At 45.9% G+C, this 21,237-nt stretch overlaps 1 protein-coding gene across 2 annotated transcripts in view; it reads right to left on the bottom strand.

The window, feature by feature from the left end:
- The window catches only part of drosha (drosha ribonuclease III), an 85,404-nt gene that overhangs the window by 49,273 nt on the left and 14,894 nt on the right, over positions 1–21,237 (bottom strand). For both annotated transcript variants that reach the window (XM_041961283.1, XM_041961284.1), the window contains exons 13-17: positions 20,728–20,897; positions 18,907–19,031; positions 13,775–13,874; positions 9,608–9,715; positions 5,100–5,207 (exon numbers count right to left, since the gene is read on the bottom strand). In XM_041961283.1, coding sequence (XP_041817217.1) covers positions 5,100–5,207; positions 9,608–9,715; positions 13,775–13,874; positions 18,907–19,031; positions 20,728–20,897 — 611 coding nt within the window. The remainder of the gene's footprint in view (positions 1–5,099; positions 5,208–9,607; positions 9,716–13,774; positions 13,875–18,906; positions 19,032–20,727; positions 20,898–21,237) is intronic.

Raw genomic sequence — 21,237 nt, 5'->3', positions numbered from 1 at the left:
GGCCTACCACGCTATTTGGAGATGTTCCCTATTTAATAATCACACTGGACAGGCTGAGGGGACCTACAGGTGAGTTCAGGGGTTATTGTAGATCCTTAGCTCTGAAGCTAGCTCGTAGCTAATGCAGCTTTGGACATATACAGCTTTGTGATTGGTCAGTTTGGGCTGTTTAAATTCTCTTCTGCAAGTTTCTGATGGCAGTAAAGTTGATACTGAGGAAAGGATGAAGCACGTTGGTCTTAACCTTGTCAGAAATACACAAATAAGCAAACGTTCTGCTCGCCGTGACCACGGCTTTTCATCTCTATGAATAAAACAATGTAAACACAGCCATTGTATGACAGCAGTACTGAATGGAGGTGCTATTAACCTGTAAAGAATCACAAATCACACTGTTCAAAAGCTTGACACAAACTTGAGACGACTGCTCTGTATTTCTGAATGTCTTTAATGCTTTTAAGATAAAGAAAGTATTCTTTTACAAATAGAAGTTACTCCGGATAAAAGGGTTGCAAAAAAAAGTTAAGTTGTCTACATGGAGAACAGAAACGCTGTACAATGGTACCAGACTGAGAAGTGGAAGGGCACAAAGAGGTAAAGATACCTCTGAGCAACAGATAAGAATAGAAGAAATCACCAGTCATTGGTCCAAAAGAAACTGGAAGGTCAGCTTCAAACTGAGTGTCAAGTTCACAATAACAGCCATAACACACTGGAAAGAACAGGTGTGTTTCTCACCAAAGCTGTTCATAAAACTCACAGTTCTCACCTGTTCAGTCTAACCACTGAGTGAAGACTGCAGAGAGCCCAAAGAAAAACACGATCCCAAAATATTTAGAGCTCAGGTTGTGCTTCAGTAATGATCTCGGCTCACTTTCGCTGTTCTGGGCTGGAAAACAAATTCAAAATCGAAGAGTATTCGAGGGAAAAATGGTTCCACCAGTGTTCTCCTCTGTCAGGCAACACTGAGGGAACATCGACTAAATGCACATAATACGTTTGGTGTTTGAATTCTGCTTTTTTAGTTAAAATAGCCACTATTGAAGGAAAGGAGAAAACCATCTGTAGAACAGGTGATTCCGAATGTTCCAACAGTAACGCATCTCCAGCAGGCCTGCAGCTAATCCCTTTCATCAAGATATAATCCAGTTTAAACTGTGGCTTCAGGTCTTTGGTCTGGTCTTGGTTTTACCCAAAAGTTTATTAACTGTTGGGTTGGTACAGTTCTTTTTTTTCCCCTCATTGTCCCACAGGTCATGCCCTGCACTATTACATAATATGAAACATTCACATAATTCCTGTTTAACAAGGAATATTCAAATATTTGTTTGGTAATACGGGCAAATATTCCAAGCCTGTAGAATTCAGGCCAGCCCTACTTGAAACAGATGGACACCTCAATCACACGGCTGGGCATGCATCGCAGTGAATAACAAAACAAATAAAATACCCTGGTAGTCTGCACACAGCCGCATTCGTGGGGGCACACAAACAAAAGCATGCGATATGAGAGCGGGGGCCGAGGACTTGTACAGTTGAATTATTGAGATCCTCTGTGATGCCTCTCATTCTGTCAGCATGGGTCAAAAGTGAGGAATGGGGATGAAGCAACAGGGGGTGGGTAGGATTATGAGGGTCTGGTGGATGTGGGGATGCGGGAGCATGTGGCGACCGTGAACACATGTCTCTCCATCCCCACCCCCTCCCAAGTTTTAAATGTTAAATGTTTAACAGGGAGGCTCTCAGAAGAGGAGCTTCAAAGGGCCGTGGCTTTGCTGGAGCCAGGCAGGGGGAGGTGCAGAATGCAGGGGCTCCTGCTCCCAGGCTGGGCTTTTGTCAGTTGCCTCATGCCAGGATCACATTGCCATGCGGTGCTGCAGTGACAGGTATGTTGCTCTCATGGCTTTACTGACTGAGTATATATAGTCATGATAGAGATGCTCTGCTCGCAGTTTTGATTCACAGACACGCGTTCATTAAAACATTACAGAGAATGAGCTGGAAACAAGCATTGATTCTGTGCAGAGGAACCCAACTCCCTGCTCTCCCTGATGATCAGCTGCTTTCATCTCTTCTAAGGAAAATATGAAAAAAGGGAAATAAATTCTCATTCCTTTAATGGGAGTACAGCTCATTACCCTTCATAGCAAGAACAAAAATTCTCATTCTGCATTTCTGACTGAGCCGTCCCAAACCGAGAACGACTGCCCTCTTCGCCCTCTGCTCCTCTCTAGAAAGTATAACTCACACGATTTTAACGGGACTGAGCTTGTGTTCAAAATGTCACAAGAAAACCTGATACTAGCATAGATTATTAGCATCTGATGAATAGAATCAGTGATAAATGTAAAGTACAGGTAGTTGCAGGATCTTTTGGCCTTAATTGGCCTTAATTTTGTAAATCAGCGTATTATTTTCAATTAAAGACAAGACTGTTTTGTGTGATTTGACAAACTTGGAACATTCGTGTCATCGTCCAGTGTTTCACCTCTAATCTTACAACACGAACCTAAAAAACACAAAACCTTTCTTAATGCCAAAAATAAAACCAAATACTTGTGCTGGTGGGGGCCTCTGGGTGGCGCTGTTCTCAAACATGAGTCAGTCTGGGAAGATCTGTATTCATTCTGAGATTTACACACACACACAAACAAACAGGCTCAGTGGTGAGCGACACGCTAACGAGCTGACAGATCTGGTGTTTTTTGTGTTTTTAGCTGAGACCAGAAAATATTCAGTTGAAGCAGACCACAGATGCTGTTTCTCCCTCACATTTCTCCATGAACTTAGCTGGAAGTGATTTAATGTAACCCCGATGCATTTTATGTGGAGTGAGCTCCGCACCGGACTCCATTTAAAAAACATCCTTTTAATGCTACTCCACTTGTCAGCAACCGATCCTATGTTAACTTAGGAGGCAATTTGGCCTCGTGTGCTCTGATTAATCCGGCATGCAGTGAAAACACCAGTCGTCATTTTGCTTTCATGACAACTCAACCTCTGGCAATCGCTCCGGGTGTTCTTCTCCGCTGTTGTCTCGTGCGTTAAAATTGAGAGTGGAATTTGGTGTGGTGGTAGGTGGTGTTAGCAGCCGGGATAGCAGCCAAAGCCTTCATGTCTGCAGCATGCACTTACATTGATGCTATTATCTGATTCTCCAGGGGACAAATTCTGTATGGCCTCAGCCCAGCGCGTCCCAGCACTCGGCTACCACCAATCGCCCTGGGCAAGTTTCTAGAGCAGGTCCTGTGCATAAAGAGGAGCCCAACTACTGTATATCTGCTTGATACAAGCCTTCTTGCCACACCAATCAGGCTCCTTCCCTACAAGAGAGGATTGTGGGCATTCATGATGGCCACCCCCATGTTAGGAGCATTTAAGGATTCCAGTGGCAATCAGAGTGTGATGGTAATAAAAAACATCTGTGGAAACCTCTAAGAAGCCAAATGTTCAAGGCACTCAGTGCTTCTCTCTAGTCTAGCTAAATACACCACTTCTGTGTGGCGCTATCGCCACCTCCACCCCTGAAGCGCTACTGCACGCAGCATATTTGACAATATTTTTTGGCAAAAGTGACTTTTCAGAGCCACATTTCAAGCCTCAGGATGAACACTCCCAAAAGACAGATCCTCTGTGCAGTATGCCTGTGCACAACATTACAACACCCATAGTGCGGTTTGAAAATGACTTAATTTATCCACGCGTACTATGCAGCTGCAGATAAATTAATTCAAAGCACACAAACCTTGTACTGGAGCACAATTCATTTATAATGCAATCAAAGTGTGTACCACAATCTCTCATGTCAGAAATGAATAGACTGCCACTGGAAAACATTCAACTCATTAAATGTGATCATCCCGTCAGAGTGGAGGCGACTGGGACGCGATGGCGAGCCTGAAATCACTTCTGACTCCGATAGGGCTGTTTGAACAAGCACCATTGCACTCCTGCAGCTGTTCTGTCCAAACCTATCTGGGCAGAAAGTGTGTGTGTTGTGGGACATTAGCCGCTGATGTGTGTATGCAGTAGATGAGGAAGGTGCTGTAAGCCCAGCGATGATGGCTCCCCTACTTGGCCCATTTCAGTCCCAGTGGTGGTGAACTGCTGACAGCCCTGGCTTTGTCCACACACACAAACATTGATGTCATGGTATTAACACCTCAGTGGACAGAATTGCAATGCAGGCAGACAGGCAGCACACACTGCCTGTATGGGAGCTGTTCAAACTGTTTTTCTTTTGTTTGTTGGTCTTTTTGGAAGACGACGGAACTGGACGAGAGAACGGAAGGGGCGAACCCATTAACTTCTCCCCGAGAGACTGAGACATCAAGCTCAAATGGGCGTCTCCTGGATGAAAGGGCCGTGGCATGTCGGCAGCCGGCTGGCCTCGCAGCAGGTCAGTGTTTCCTTTTCAGGACTCATAATGACAGGTCGTCATTATACGAACGACAAAAAGGCCAATCGTTGATCGATATGTGCAAATCCCCACACATAAACACACCCAGAGCACTGAGCCGTCCTGCACGCAGACACACTCGGAGCCTTGAGCGAATCTTAATGCATCCTTTCCCTCTTTAACTATGAATAGGCTACAACACATTGATTTCTAATGTATCAGGTTATGACAGCTCTTCAATATTGCTGGAGGCAGCCGTGGGGCTTAGTCCGAGAGCACACAGCTTCAGGCTGCAGACCTGACAGGGGAGAGCTGGCATTACGGAGGAGGCTGCTGTTGTCCTGTCTACTGTCACTGTAACTCACAGCAGACCTGGGCTGCTTGCTGCAGAGATATGACTCAGGCCTGTATGTGGGTTACCTCAGCTGACTCCTCAGCCCCTATTTCCACCTCAGCTATCCCTGCAAAGGTGGAATGGGCACAATAATGAGGCAAACGGCGCCTCGCTGGATCTCTGCGCACTAGAAGCCCCTTGCACAAAATGTTTACGTTTTTATCTCGACTGCACCCTGCCTGAAAGAAGTGTTCCCTTACCTACCCTGTTAGTTATCAACTATGCCAGCCTTTAAATAATGCAGCTTGGGTTGTTTTGTAAGACACATTGTGTTGTAAGCAAGCGGCTGTCATGACTGTGCCTTACCTGAAGGAGGCAGCGCTCCTTGAAGACGTATCCAATGAGCTTATCCAGGTGCATCAAGCACTGGTGGTATCGGATGTGATGGGTGAGAACAGGCAGCATCATGGCGTGCTGTGGAGGACAGAGAGAATTGGCAAAAAGGGCAAGAGAGGAGGCAGCACAGGAGGTAAATATTGGACAGGGTAAAAAAATGGGAAGAGACAGAGAATAAGGCCCATGCCTCATATGAAAGAAGAGTGAGGGGAGCGAGGTTTGAGTGAAAGTGTGATGAAGAGATTGCGAGAAAGAAAGGGAGAGGGTTGATAGAGGGAGCAGGGAGGGAGAAATCAATCAGCCAGTCATTATTTATTAAGTGGTGCTCTGCAACAGAGAGATGAAATAATCAAAAACCCAATCGCTGCGCTGTGAGAGGGAATGACGGAGAGGAGGGAAATTCACGTTTGGACAGGACAGTCAAATCGAAGCCCATTTCGACATGCTGACACACTTACATTCGGACAAACACTGGCAGCCCCCCTCTGACCCTCGTATGATAAAAGAAAAAAGTTGGAGTGTGACAAAGTGAGCGGAGACTGGAAAAGGAGGGAGTGTGGGATTCTGGTGGACGAGTTGCGAGTGGAGTGACTGCGCATATCAGCGAGGGAACGCGGCACGGAAAGTGAGAATGAAGGCAAGAGAGGAAAACAGTCAGTGGTCAGCAAACGAGTCCGACAGTCAGAGACCCAATCTACAGAATCATTAGTGGGGGCTTATCAAGTCAGCCAGTCGGAGTGGCTGAGAAAGTGTAGCCGAGGCTGGTGTACACACATTAACCCCGTGCCACCACATGAGAGAGGAGGGAGCCATGCATGTTTTAATTAGTGCTACTGGGGAGGGTGAGCCCGAGGCCCGGCGGCTACAAGCAGTGCTGCCACGTAGCCCTAGGGCCATCACAGGGGCCGCGGTGACACACTCCCCAGGCCTTGTTAAGCAGCCAATTAACGAAGCCAGGCCCCGGTCGTGTCTACAGCTCCTGACCTGTTCTGATGACTGCTGGAGTGACTGAGTATATGTGTGTGTAGGGAGGCGGGGTTGGGGCTTGTTAGAGTTGATACTCAGGTAATTAAAAGGTGTGAAATTTCTAATATACTGTCACGGATGACGTCTGGGCAGTTTGGCCACCGTCCAACTGGACAAGCGGCCTGAATTCTCTTTTCCCCAGGCTGAAATATTACAAGCCTGAATTTTAAATTGCACTTTAACTCACTGCGTCTTCATTTTATTAACTGAATGCCGGGAAACGCTTGTCGCAACTTGTTTTCCGTTTAATCTCATCCATTTGTTTCTTAAGGAGTAAATAATAAACAGAACAGAACATTTATACAGATGAACGCTGTGTCTTGTGCAATGGAGATGTCAGAAGCTGCGTTTCGATTACAGTTGTTCGCAAAATAAAAGCGATATTTCTGAAATTTCGGCAAAGTTCGAATGCGACTTGCAGCTGTATCCACTGAACAGTGTTTTGCGAACCAGCCCAAATTCTCTTAAGTTCTCGGACGTCCCGCGAGATGTGTGTGCGTGCTGTGCGTCGGTAAAACTTAACACAAAGCCCTATAATTAAAAAAGCACATGCTGAAGGTGAAATAAAGAAATGATCTGTTGACTTAGAGTGATCACTGATTTTAATGGCCTATTATTGATCACTTTGTTATTACGCGAGGCTCCTCTGACAGCGCCAGCCTGCTCTGACAGCGTCAGCTCGCTCTGACAGCGTCAGCTCGCGCCGGCGGAGCAGCAGCAGAATACAGGACTGTGAATTACTGAAGTGTCCTTTGAACATATTTTCTATCAGCAATTATGTGTAAATATTAAAGTTAATGGCGTGCACGTGTGTCTCCCACACAGCTGAGGTGCACACACTCATCACAAGTTCATCTCACGATTAATGAAAACGGAATAAAGATTTTGCAAAGTGACACAGGACGAGATCACAGCTGTCGGATTGTCTTTAACAGATCAGCCAGCGTGACAGCTGGAACAGCTGGAGTGTTTTTGTCTGCTACTTATTGAGATCCAAAAAACATACAAAATACACGACAAAATTAACAAGAAGTTATATCTGACTGCATGCGGCCGGCCCGAAGCGGGGAGTCCGCTGACCTCGGAGACGTGTAAATGCGAAAAAGTGTTTCCATTACACTTCTGCGATACACCTAAATATCGACACGTCTGAAAAACCACCTCAAGAGAGCGTAAAAATGTTTTTGCGATATTTGAGAGGATTTTCGAAATTTAGGTGTTTCCATTACAGTTTCTTTATTGCGATATTTAGGATTTGTGCATTTCTAGGGGCAATGGAAACGCAGTTAATGTCAGGCTAAAGGCTTATTGTGCTCTATTCCCACTTAAAACTCTGAATCCAAACAAGTCTGGACGCTCTGTAGAACGTGAATAAAACAGAATGTAATAACTTGCTAATCTTTTTTGACATAAACTCAAGTAAAAACAATACAAAGCCAGTTTATTTAATGTTTGACCTCATCAGCTTTATCGATTTTTGTAAATATCTGCTCATTCTGAATTTGGTGCGGCAACACGTCCAAGCAGGTTGGGACAGGAGCAAGAAAAGACTGGGAAAGATGTGGAACGCTCCAAAAACACCTGTTTGGAAGGAGCCTCCTGGAAAGGCTCAGTCGTTCACAAGCAAGGATGGAGCCCTTTGTGGGTTTTTTATGTGTCGCACAGTGTCCACACTCTTTAGGAATCGGGGTTGTGCACTGTACGTACGTGGCAATAAAATTATACAACAAATACAGCACACTTGCGATGAATAAAGACCCACTCCCACTTATTTCCTCTGTTGTAGAGGAGAAAATAAGTTGAAATGTTTCTGACCAACTGATGGCCTTCACGCGGATGTGATCAGGGATGCAAAAAGGCAGGAAGACAAAGCACAAACACAATACATGCAAACATAAAATTAGAAAAAAGTAAATGGGAAAAGATGAATAAATAAATCTCATTCCTGCCTCCGATGTGTAGCCTGGTCCTTGACAGAGCCTTTCAAGCGAAACAACCTTGGTGTAGCCGAGCGATGTCAGTAATGAGGGGGTTGATTTTGTTCTGAATGGAGCGCGTGCTTTTAGAATCAAACTATGGGTCAGTTCTGCAGTTATCTCTCGTCTGTGTCACACGTTGTGCAGAGTGTACCACCGCGGTTCCAACTGAAATTATTCATGAACCAATTAGTCGTAGCAGTACAGCTTGAAGCAAATATAATTGGGCAGCAATTATGGATCGGATCTTTCTTTGCTAGACCTTGCTGTAAGAGAGGTCTGGTTTGCGAGGCTAGAACTTTCTGTCATGCCTCTCCAAATATGAGCACGTGTACCAGCTGTAGGCTATCCTCGCTGCATGCAGGGATAGGGGACGTGTTCACAACGCCGATAGCAATTATTTTTTGAGTAACAGGCTGAAAATATTGCAATAGACAATAAATAAAAGAAATATAAAATAAAGCGAACTGCTCCGTATCATTATGCTGACAAATCCATGAACAAATGCAGCTCTGTATGTTTTAGTGGGCACAGCGTGGTACTAACACATTGAGAGTTATGGTTCAAGTCTCATTAGGGTTTCATATGCTACACTGTACGCAGGCACGGGACTGGAAGCTGCACAAACTGTCCCACTTCGCTGAGATCAAGATAACATATGGACCATGTGGAGATAAAATTCCATCCTGGTTCATTTTGCTGTTAACAAGTGCATGAAGGGAGATAACGGTGCATGTGTTGCTGCCATACTGAGCGGTGCTGAAGCCGAAATATAAATAAAACGTCAGGTCTGAGGCATTACTTAATGAAGGGCACGGTTGCTGAGGCTCTGTAGGACTCCACTTTCCTTACTGAGATTCTGACACTTGAATGGAGAAGTGACGCAACGTGTAGAAAGATCAGAAGCCAAGTTTCTGACTGTGGCTGAGCTGTGAGCACTGGTCTGAGTCAGTCTCATTGCGTTGTATTACAAATTGGCTCTTATTTTTTCGTAGTTCAGGCCATCATTTCTATCAGTTACTGTGTTCACCCTGTTCACAGGCACAGGACGCACACAACGGGTCAGCAAGATAATCTAAACCTCTTTATATAGAAGTGGAACCACAAGTGTCAGCAATAATCCCAACACACAGGACAACAACGCAGTAGAACAGTGGGTCAAAGTTGAACCAGGAAGTCGCTCTGTAAACCGTGATGGACGATCAAAACAGACAATCTGAGTAATAATTTAACTGGCGAGTGCATTGCTGTTATTACAGACAGAGAAATGTGTCAGAAACATTGAGAATAAGTTCTAAATGTCCATTATAATTAGGTTTCATCAATATGTTAATTTCAAACAGTGTGCGCATGTTTCTCTGCATGCATGAGCACGTGAATATGTTCTTTGCATGCACATGTTGGATCCACGCATACATGCTGCAGCATGAACGCACGTGCCAGTGTCTGTGTATGCGTACAGCTGACGGCTGTTACCTGACAGACGTCGGAGCGGATGCCGGTCTTCCAGAAGCCCTGACTGCTGAGCTCCACTGTCACCTCACGGCGCATAGTGTTCTTCTGACGGATCTTCTGAAGAGCTTCCTGCCAAACAACCAGTCAGTCAATTATTGATCCGCTGGAGCACAGCCGTCAGGGACAGCTCCCATCCTCAAAACCCCACCCCACCCTCACCCACTCCCCCTGCTTTCACTCCTGCTCCCCCAACAGATAGGCTGGCACATGCAATCAACTGAAACCTCCATGGCATGATACACATACAGTACAGCAGTGGACAGGAGCAACAGGGGAAGTGACAGTTGTGCTGGTCCTGGCTAATTGAGGCACTGCAAAGGGTCAGCACGGCTGTGGGCTGTGGTGGTGGTAATACTGGGTGTAGGGAGGCTGATTCTGAGGCTTCAGGCCCAGCCACCAAGAGCCGAGGCACCTGCCTGCCCATTAGGACCACCACACAAGAGCCTAGAGGCACCACCATCAGCAGCAGGGGGAATCGTTACAGACACACACAGAGACACACACAGCGTCATGTCAGCCCTGCAGCCAATAACTGGAAATTCAGTGTGAGTGTGTGTGTGTGTGAGTCTGACACAAGTGGGTCCTACAAATAACAACCAAGATGGAAGATTTATTGACAGACTGCACCTCCTAAATGTGTGCGCGCACAAATGTGTTTCATTCAGCTGAGACGCTATTGACTCCGTCTGAGTTAGCCGTGATCTGCCTAAAATGGAACGCCAGGAATTTTTGACTCGCAGAGGAAATAAGAACAACAAAGGCATGAATAAATAATGCCATCCTACTTTGAACTGTGCATCAAAGTGAACACGCTCGCCCACGCGCAACACATGCATGCGCAACCACACACAGCAAATCTTTCCATGGACGGCCAGCCGCTGTATATGGAAAGCAGTAATCACAGCGAAGCGCGAATGATATGTAAATACTTTATTATGCACCGCTTTCTACAGGGTCAGGGAGTGGACAAAAGTAGAGAAAAGTAAATAATTAGGCCGGGGAGGTAGAGAGACTAACTTTCTGCTGGTCAAACACACAAGTCACGGCACATTTGACTTTTCTCATCACATCCTTCTGCTGAGAGGAGTGTTTGTGTTTTGGATCAGGGTGAGGTCAAACACCAAAGACACCGTCTGAACTCGCTGCCTGAGGAAGACAGGTGCACATCTGTTGATCGTGTGCTCCCTTGCTTACTTGTGCTTTTTGCAGGTTCACTTAGGGAACCTCAGCTCATTCTCATCACTTTATTCACATCGTCCGAACAAAGCAAAGCTCCAGGATTAAAGTTGTTAGTGGTCCAGCATAAGGCTCCTCAAAGCCGACGGATAGATTTCCAGAAAATTTGCAGCCGATATTCATTGTTTCCACGAGATCAAATAATAATGTTTCTGGCGACCGACTTTCCTCTCGGACCACACTGATGCCAAAATGTTGCTTGTTTGGGAAAGATGCACTTGTTCCAGCAGAGGTTGAATGTACTTAGCGTAAGTTGCTTTGGAGGAAAGCACCTGCCAAATGAATGTAATGTAAAAAATGAAGCCGTGCCAACAACATATATCATGAACTAACAGGAAGGTGTTGTAGTGGAATTTGCTCAATGCATTTGTTGGGATAAAACCTTTCGGTTCCAATAATTCTGGCGTTGTTCCTTTAGCACCACCCTTTTCTGTGCACCCCACAACTGATGAGACTCTACAGATACCAATATACCTGATATGCTGTTTGTTCTATCCAAAACAAAACACAGCAAAATAAGTATATTACAGTTTATTGTCCCGGCCACACTGACCTTCAATGACATTTACAAGTGTTGTCATCTTCATTTTTCTCTCTGAATGTTTTCGTGTTGGATCTTTTAGTTGATTGTTAACTTATACTGAGGACCAAATAAATAATTCTGGTCAAGAACAAGATTAAAGTGCCAAAATCTTCAGATTTGGCCAGTTTAAGTTGCAGTGGGAAAATGATCCTTATGCAGAAATCCCAGAGGACTGGAACAGACTGAGAAAAATAGTGTTAAGTTCTTGGGTGGCCCAGCTGAAGCCCAGACTTGAAACCAATGGAAAATCTGTGGAATGAGTATAAGATGGCTTTTCAAAGATGCCCCTCATGCAGCTCTACCGAGCTTGGCCAAATCTGCGAGGAAGAATCAGAGCAAATCCTCAAATCCACATATGCCGAGCTGATAGAGAAGACTCGAAGCTGAGTTCACTGCCAAAGTACTGACTCGGGGTTGCATGCTTATTCAAATTAGAGATGTGAGATAACAAAGTAACTTGCTTCTGTTTTTTTTTTCAATACAGTTACAAAAGTGAAGGATGAAGAAGACTGATAACATCAGTCTGTCAAGTGTTCGGCAGAGGACTCGCACTAAATCCGTCTGGGCAACACACACTGACAGACCCCTCAACGCCACACCATCTCCGCCCACACACGACCCTCCACGCTCTCAGCATGAGATCTGGAAATAGGTGGAGAGGCGTGCAGCCTGGTGTGAAGGCCAGTTCTATCCAAGGCGTACACCTTTGGTCTCCCCGGAGCTCTGCGGACTGCAGGCTGAGCACAGAGGTATCAAAAGAGCCAGCTGGAGAAGCACAACATCGCTGTGAACACCTGACAGGGTGATTCTTAACGGCAGAAAATGCCTACGAGAGGAGCAGGCGTTTAGTCTCTCACTGAGAAACCATTCGCACAGGAAGCTTGAGTGCTCCCTCGGGCATTAAATAAGCAGCGTTGCCACACTGCCACTGCAGTGAAGAGACACTGACGTAGCTAATGCTTGTGGTGGAGACTGATGGACCCAGTGTGTGAGTGTGCATGTGTTTGGGCTCACTAATTGCTCCGGCGCAGGTTGACAGTAGGATTGTCAGGGCCTGTTAGCCAGAGAGCTTTGCCGAGCTACCTGGGAAACAAGTTAATTGAGCTCAGAGTTCTTGCTCATTATTGGTTCAGAGTGTATCAAACAGACCAAAGAAGAGACTGGATCTCCAGCACACTCGAAGCCTAAGAGAGTGGAAAAGCTGCATCTACTGCGCAGGAGTTACAGCAGTCCTCATACTCATGTTCAGCTACCTCGGGCCACACGCGGCACACCTGCACCTCTGCGATTCCCTGTGGCTGCACGGCCATTACGACACCGAACCCAAACCTTTTCCATTCTCCGTCCCGAGTGGCGGTTTGACTTTCACGTGCAGTTACAGCCGTTTTATTCTGCGCTGCAAATTCAGCCAAATTATGCATTATTAAGCTGAATCAAAGACAAAGCAAAGTAATTATACCTGGAGTAAAGACAAAAGGAGAGAAAGCTAATATTGGTGGTATTAATGAAGGAACATGCTGGGGGACAGGGTCTCGAGTGCGAGGAAAGGAAATAGTTATGGATGGTGCAATCTGTGTGAGGCAGCAGGCTCAACTGTACTGCATTTATACAAACTGCAAGATGAAGTTCTTTTGATTTCTCCAAGCTGTTCAGTGAAGGTATGCTGAATAATGATGAGGAGACGGTTCCTTGTGGAGGCTCGACAATTTGACTGTCTGGTCAAGGTGAGGTGAGGGTTAAGTGTAACCAATGACTGTATGTCTGAAATACAGTTTTCAAAATGAATAACATATATCTGGTCTTACGTACATGATGCTAATGTGCAGATGAAAATGTTTCCAAGCCTTGGATGCCATATTTAAACACTTCTCTGTTGTGGCAAAACATTAAATGTGTGAAAGTGAGGCTGCATTTTCGGACAAAAATCAACAAAAGAAGAAAATAATGCTGCCTTTGTAAGCCCTGTTCAGCGAAAACAGCCTCCGTGTTACTTTCAGGCAATAACTGACTACCAGCGGTAAGTTGCAGATAAGCAGCATTTGAATCAGTGTGCACAGCAGGAATAATAGTAATGGTAATAGTTTTGTTTTTGAAATTAATGACTTTGAATCCCTTATTTCTGCAGAGTGTGCAAGTGCTCCAGTGTTTCAGCATAACCTTTCCTATCTGCAGGAAATGAGCTTCCAAAATATTTAAATTGCACTGCAACACATGCACATAACAAATGCAGGCAACCTGACGATGTTAAAATATGAGTGTGACAAAGGAAACAAAGCATCTCAAAGCGCGGTTGTTTCCTTTCAACCCACCTCTCTCTGCGTCAGCTTCTGCTTGTCAATCTGCTTGACCTTGGGGCTGTTGGCCAGCAGGTGGCGTAGTTTCACATAGCTCTTCCACAGCTTCTGGTACCTGCCAGCAGTAAATAAAGAGGTGTCAGGCTGACACAAGTCCACCTCCCCTCCCTCACTCTCCCACTTTGCAACAACACATCAATATTTCATCTGCAGCTCGCCTGATATTAAACATAATTTAACAGTTGCCTGCGGCCGTTATTGCATTAGCTGCTCGCGTGTGAGGGCAGTGGACACAGAAGATTCTCTGTCTTTCAGATGTCCACTGTTTGAACTGAGAGCAGTGGTTCTCTCACACACTCTCTCTCTCTCACACACACACACACACACACAGACTGACGGTTTGCACTTCACCTTATTTTCTTTTCTGGTAAAACGCTGTAAGTCATGAAACATTTGAGCAGCCCTGACACATGACTCGAGCGCTATCTCACAGCCTCTTATTCTCATTTTCTATAAAACCGCATTGTCTTTGCTCTCATTTGCATGTGAAAAGAGGCAGCGAGTTATCGGCAAGGTGACATGTAGCCGCCATACTAGCCACCTACCCTCCCTCCCCCCGCCCTCCCTCTCGCTCTCCCTTTTCAATCAGACCTCTTGATTGATGCACTGAGGGCCGAGTGTGACCGTTCTGCTCCCATTCAGGAGACTTTCTCCTCATTTACCCAGAGTTATTCAATTATGATTGGTGGGACGGAGGGGTAAGGTGGTGGGGGTTTGGGGGAGAGGACGGCGCATTGACAGAGAGAACGGCAGAGAGGCATAAAGAAAGAGAAGGACAGAGAGAGAGAGAGAGACAGAGAGAGGAGCAAGGAAGGAAGGAAGGAGAAGGAGGGACGGGGGGTGTACTGTGGAATAGAAGAATTATAGAGCTTTAATAGTGGGGACTTCATTAGAGACTGAGACGAGGGAATGAGACGGCTTTACCGCCTCGATTATCAGCTCACCACCACCTCCGCACTGAAGCAGGCGAGCGGATGAGAGCGAGCGAGAGAGGAAGAAAGAGTGAGACAGAGAGAGAGAGAGAGAGAGAGAGAGAGTCTATCCACCCTGGGAGGCCCCTTCGCTCCCAATCCGCACCAATGACCTTTCCACAGATCCGCTGTGTGCTCTCGGGGTAGCGCTGCCACGGCCCTCGCCACTCCCCGCTCATGCTTTCATTAGCATATGCCGCCTCTCTCTGTCTCTGCCGTCTCCCATCTCTGGCCCTTTTCAGGCACGGTATCTGCAGCATTCGTAAAGTAATGGCATTTTTTTTGGCGACTGAAGCACGCGTATCCGTAAGACAAACGCTCCGTAACGGCTCTCTTCAAACGTGACGGGACATTACAGATAGAACCGCAATAACCGGGATGTTTGGCAGCTGGCAGGTGAGGTAGGAAAAGGAGAGCGGTGAGTTAGAAAACACTGATTACAAGCAGTAGGTGATTCTGCCCGATTCATTGATCCTGTATTAGTTATAAGTTAGAACAGGCATGGGCAAACTACGGCCCGGGGGCCATATGCGGCCCCTTAAGATTTTTAATCCGGCCCGCCGAACTTGAAGAAATTATATTAATAAACCTTGTAAATGATTTATTTTCCCTGCAATTCTGTCTTTTTCCCAATAGATGGCGCACTCTAGATACATTGAGCTTTGTTGAGGCGCGGCGTATTACTCCACGTTTGCACTTTACTCTTCTGCCCTCAGCCCTTCTGTAAAGATGAGCAGAGCTAAGAAAAGAAAAGTGGACAGAGAATGTGGAGTTTTTAATAAGGAGTGGACAACTAAATATTTTTACCCAACACAGATCAGCTGCTGTATGCCCGATATGCCAAGAGACTGTGGCGGTGTTTAAAGACTATGAAACTGACTCCAGACTTTGATGCGCTGGATAAAAAGGGAGACCAACAACACTGTTCCCACTGAAATTAAAAGTACGTTTCTCTGTTGTGTTATGTAAAAAATGCATTTGAAACTAATTTGTTCAATAAGCCTGACAAGTTACATGTCCTGTCTGTTAAGGGATGCACATGTGTGGTGTGCAGGTGCGCGTATGTTCTCAAAATACACAGTGCGCAAATGCAACGCGATCAAATATAACTCGCTTCGCATACTGGTGCGTTGTCACTGTTCCGTCCTCGCACTGCTCGTTGTTGAGTTTTGGCTTTAGGGATGATTGAATAGAAGGAGCAGAAAGAAAGACAGTCAAGAGGAGAGTGAAGATGATGATATCCTGAAGGATAACAGAACTTTCAGTGCTTTAAAATAATAGAAAAAATATTTTATTCATTTAATTTTCAGTGTTTTAAGAGTCATTTCAATAAATAGCTCAGTTCTGTGGGACTTCAAAGACAGATATTTAGTGGTAATGCTTTTGTTCATTTTCAGTTGAAATTAAAGCACATGTTTTCTACATATCTCATGATATTTTAATTTCTCTTATGAGGTGGATTACCAAAACACTCCATCCATCTGCTCCTGGTCCGGCCCCCCTGTCAAATTTTAGAACCCTTTGTTGCCCACAAGTCAAAAAGTTTGCCCCCCCGAGTTAGAATCTGGCTCTGAAACATCAGCAGTCTGACTGGTGCTGTCCGTGGTGCTGAAGTAGCAGACAGAACTCAACCATCGCCTACAGATACTGCGTTCTAATGTTTATTGTAGAATAGATTCCTTTGTTCTCTCTGTTTGCATATTATCCAGACCAGTATACTACATGGATGTATGTGCGAGCTGACAATGAGTACTCCAGCCGCTAGAAGCCTACGTCAGGACGAAACAATTTACACATACGATAATTCAGTCTAAGTCTGAGTGAAGATGAATACACTGACTTCACTGTATGGATGTAATTCACTCATCACATGGATGACGGCATGACAGGGACATTTTCTTACTCTATTCTCTCCATCCCCAAAAGTAAACAGAAGAAAGCTTGCAAATGTACTGCACTCCTAACATAGCACTTTCTTAATCAATCATCAATTTAATCCATCTGATCATGAAACATTTGATGAGGACTTTGTCCCTAATCCATACAGTCAGCAAGGAATATTCCCCCTGAGTATCAAGGCAAAGTGTTGAGAGGATACTCTTTACGGGGGTTTGGCAATAAGAAACTGTACATACATTACTAATTGTCCTCATCAATGTCTTCATTTATTGGGTAGAATACACGATTCTGTCATCTTAAGCACTGTTAAAAAGGGATTTTCATTTAATTTCCTCACATGCTGGGTGGGAGGAATTCTGCTTGACACTGCTGTAAAGGCTGAAAATTTAGGGAAACTGATGGATGATCGTTGTGTTTCTGTTTTACGGACTGATGTGAAATTAGAAGCAGCTCCTCTACAACTTAAAATGTGCTCATTCACAGTATTTTATTGTACTTGGAATGATAATTAAAATTACTGCAGCGCTCTTAAGAGAGCACACGGCGTGCATTTCACATCTCCGGTTATTTTACCTCTGCGCTGCTGTTGCTTTAATGTTACCACCCATTCACACATATGGAGTGAAGCTCTGGAAACGTGACAGGATGCAACCAAAAGGTGGTCGGCAGCGTGAAGGGGAGAAGTTCAGGAAGGTTCAAATTTATGACCTGAGGGAAGTCGATCATTTTAATTTTGCTTTCCTCATGAAACAGAGGCACACCGGGGAAAATGGAGAAACAGATTTAGAAATATAACCTTAAAAGCTTTAAATCATTCATGGAAACGCAGCGTTCAGGAAATACTGAATTCTGTGTGCTAATGGCTCAGTATGTAAATCATGTGCTCAGCCTCAGTCACGTGACAGACAGAGACCCTGCGGAGATGTGACAGCATTCAGTTCAATCTGGAGCCACACTGTGGGTGTTACAGGAAGATTGCTTCACAACTTTCACAGAGAGAGACTTATTCAATGAGACCTTAAACACATTTCTGATTCTGCATGCCGCTCAAATCCTTCTCTCCGCCGTTCCCTCCCTCAATCATTCCGTCGCGTGTTCCATCCTGCTTTCTTTTCTTTACATTCGCTGACCTCTGGCATATCATCATCCTCGCCTCAGCGGCCCCGATGGAGCCGGAGAAGCCTGAGCGACGGCCCTGAACACGAACGCATCCAGTGGGCAGTCTAAAAGGAAGAAGACTAACACAGCGTCTTCAGTCTCCTGAGTTAATGTATGCCGCTGCTGCGTCCAAGGCTCCCTCTCTGTGGCACTGCCGCAATCAACGCCGACTCCTGCCCTCGCTACACGCATCATTAGCAGTGGTAGGAAATCCTTTCCACTGGTCTCTTACTACTCGTTTCTGCATCAGCTAATGATGTCCCAGTTCATCCATAAATTTGTCGTTGTCTGTTGCTTTGAGAAGTTTGACATGGCAGCAGGGTGCACAGGGATGAAAGAGCTCAGCGGACAGGCGGCTAAAACGTAGCGGCGGGGGAGAGGGGACATTAGTCGGAGGGAAGAAGCAAACTAGTTCTGCCTAAATGGATTTTCTAATGATCATCCCCTTGTTTGCATCTTCATCACCGGCATTTTCCTCCTCCTGACTGTCGTGAGGGAGGCCGGATATTTGGGTTGAAAAAGAAATCCACAGGTTTAAATTTAGAATGAGAGCGCAGAAACCTGAGTCGCGATTGGCGCTTGGCGTGATGTTGTCGCATCTCTCCGAACACCTCAGAGACCGCGGCTCAGATGATCTAATACACTGCTTTTGTTAATTATGCAGCAGCACAGTACAGTATTCCCCGCTGCAGCCCCGTGGCGTCTGCGTGTGGCATTACTATTCACGAGACGCAAACCCGCGGCGGCTCCCGCGGCGGAGGCACCCAGCGGAAACCTGGGACCCGTGACGACGCATGTGAAAATGTCACGCCACTCGCTCTCTCATCCCTCCGTTCCCGGTATTTTCGCATCTCCCCTCCTCCTTGACACACGCCGCTCTCGTCCTCCTCGACATGCGACACGAAACATTCTGCCGTCACAGTGTCCTGGGAGAGCGCCGGTGAATGAGGGTCGAGGGAACGAGGGAGATGATACACAGCGGGCGGGGGGGGGGATCTGTACTCGGATGGGTTGTCGACATTTGTGTGTGTGTGTGTGTGTGTGTGTGTGTGATCTTACTGAGGGTCTCCAGCGTAGCTTAGCTGAGCAGGCCGGATCCCAAAATGAACGATGATGGGGAAGGTGATGACGTCTGGGTTGAACTGCTCCCTGTCCAGTTGGTCGATACGCACCGAGCTGGGTTTCTATGGGGGGGGGGGGGGGGGGGGGGGGCAATACAGCGAGTCATGGTACAGTATAAACACATTCATACAGCTACAAGGCAGCCATCATTCAATAATCTGCAACCAATATGTGAAATAACAAATAATCCACGCCATAAGGGTCGTCTGTCACAGGAATGCAATGAGAGGCTGGGCTCGTAGCGAGCGCACAACAATGATAAAGTGATGTCAGGGATGGCGAGCTAACTTCTGACTCTTATCGGGGAGGAGATTGACAAGCAACATGTCCTCCGCTGACTCCCAAATCACAGTTAGCCTGTCAGGCATTTTGCGAGATCAGAGGAAGGAGCTGTAGCATAAGGCGCGATGAGCCGCATGGCAGATGGCTCGAGGCTCGGGCTCACCTTGACATTAGCCGCGCTCGCTCGTCGCGGCCTGCATACAAACTTTGAGTGGAGAGCGAGAGGTCGCCAGACAACTTTGATTCTGCCTTTAAAGCCACATAATCAGGTTTGATTGGCCCGATGGAAGCTCTGATGATCGGCCCTGTTTACAACCTCCACACAATTACGGTGTAAAAGCTGATGCATATATCCGTTACCTACGCGTTAATGCGCCGCGGCTGTTTGAAGGTGACGACATTTGTGCGCTCGTCTGTCGACCGTGCCGCTGTGGGATACGATCGCCCGAGCGTGGCCTGTTTGATTGGCGCTGAACGCCTTCATTTGGCGCGTGACCTTGACATATCACTGTAGGTATGATTTCCCCAAAATGACAGCATGCATGATTATAGAGGACCAACTATTGTATGTTTCTAAACCTCTCAGAGCAAATTAACATAAAGTGATGATCATTTACATTATTTACCAAGCGACAAAGACTTGATTTTGCTGCTTTTGTCTGTTTAATATCACTGTGAAATGAAAAGGTTTGGGCTCTGGACTCTCGGGTGGGTATTTTTTTAAATATTTCTTACAATTTTCTGACTGACTAAGTGGGTTAATTGAAATAAGAATCGACAGATTCATCCCCAAAGCAAATATTCAATCAATCATGAGTGATACAAACATGAAAACATTAATGACTGGCTTTAGGACAGGGGGTTAGGACTGGGTTGAAATGATGATAAAATAACCACTTAAACAATAACTTGGCAGTGACAAAGACAACCTTTGCTGCTGACCATTGCACTAAATCGTTCTATTTTCACCAAACGGGGGGGGGGGGGTCTCTATATGTGATCTTTTTAATAGACTTTGTTTGACTGGCAGACCAATCTTTAACTTGAGTGTAGGGATGGAAGACTATTAAAACACCCACCTATGTGGAAATCCTGACAGCAACAATTCAGTCCTGCCAGCAAGAGCAGTTGACCCAATAACTCACCCACACCAAAGGTTACACAATCATATTCACTGTTCATATGCAACCTTTTAGCTAGCGAAGACATCTTCACCTTTACCCAGACACAATTACCGTACATCCTTTAAAATATGGGCCAGACAAGAAGGTTAACCAACTTCATCGTGACATAAAAGCTTCGGCCTGGATAGTGTTGATGACAGCAAACGCCCTTGGGGATAATAGGTGAGGTTGCTCATGTCACAGGCTAACAGGAACAGCCTTATTCCTGCGGTGTCGGGGTTGGGGGCGACGACTGCCCTTGAGACGGCAGACAAGGCCACCCCCTGTCGTAACAGCGAAGCTGAGGTCTCACCATGCCCGGGTTGGTGACGATCATGCCCTTGCACTCCTCCGCATATTTCTGCCACTCCAGCTCCTCCCACTGCAGCATGTCTGCAATCTCCTCCTCGGGGACCAGGGGCTTGCTGCTGCGCAGCAGGTAGAGCAGCACCTGATGCATTGACAGCACCTCCTTCCCGCCATCTAATGAACATAAATACACACCAGAAATGAATGCACGTATGGTCAGAAGCATAAAAACACCACCGCAAGGTAAACCGCTCACCAGGGATTCACAGTTAATTAAAAAAATGCAAAAAAAATCTCAGTTTTTTGTAGGTCGAGTTTGTGGGATTAAACAAGCTGTGACATTTTCCACGAGGGAAAAGCTTCAATATAATGTATTCTTCCACTGCTCAAAATCCTTGGCCCAAAATCAAGGCTGGTGTTGGGAGAAATTCTTCGTTTTCATGCAAGCGTCTCACCCTGCCTCACCTATGCCAACTAGGAGTTTTAGAAGCAATATTACATATTGTGAAAATGT

The sequence above is a fragment of the Chelmon rostratus genome, chromosome 20 (genome assembly GCF_017976325.1).
Source record: "Chelmon rostratus isolate fCheRos1 chromosome 20, fCheRos1.pri, whole genome shotgun sequence".
Lineage (NCBI taxonomy): Eukaryota > Metazoa > Chordata > Actinopteri > Chaetodontiformes > Chaetodontidae > Chelmon > Chelmon rostratus.
Note: the sequence above shows the minus strand (reverse complement) of the source record. Positions and strands in the feature narration are given on the sequence as shown.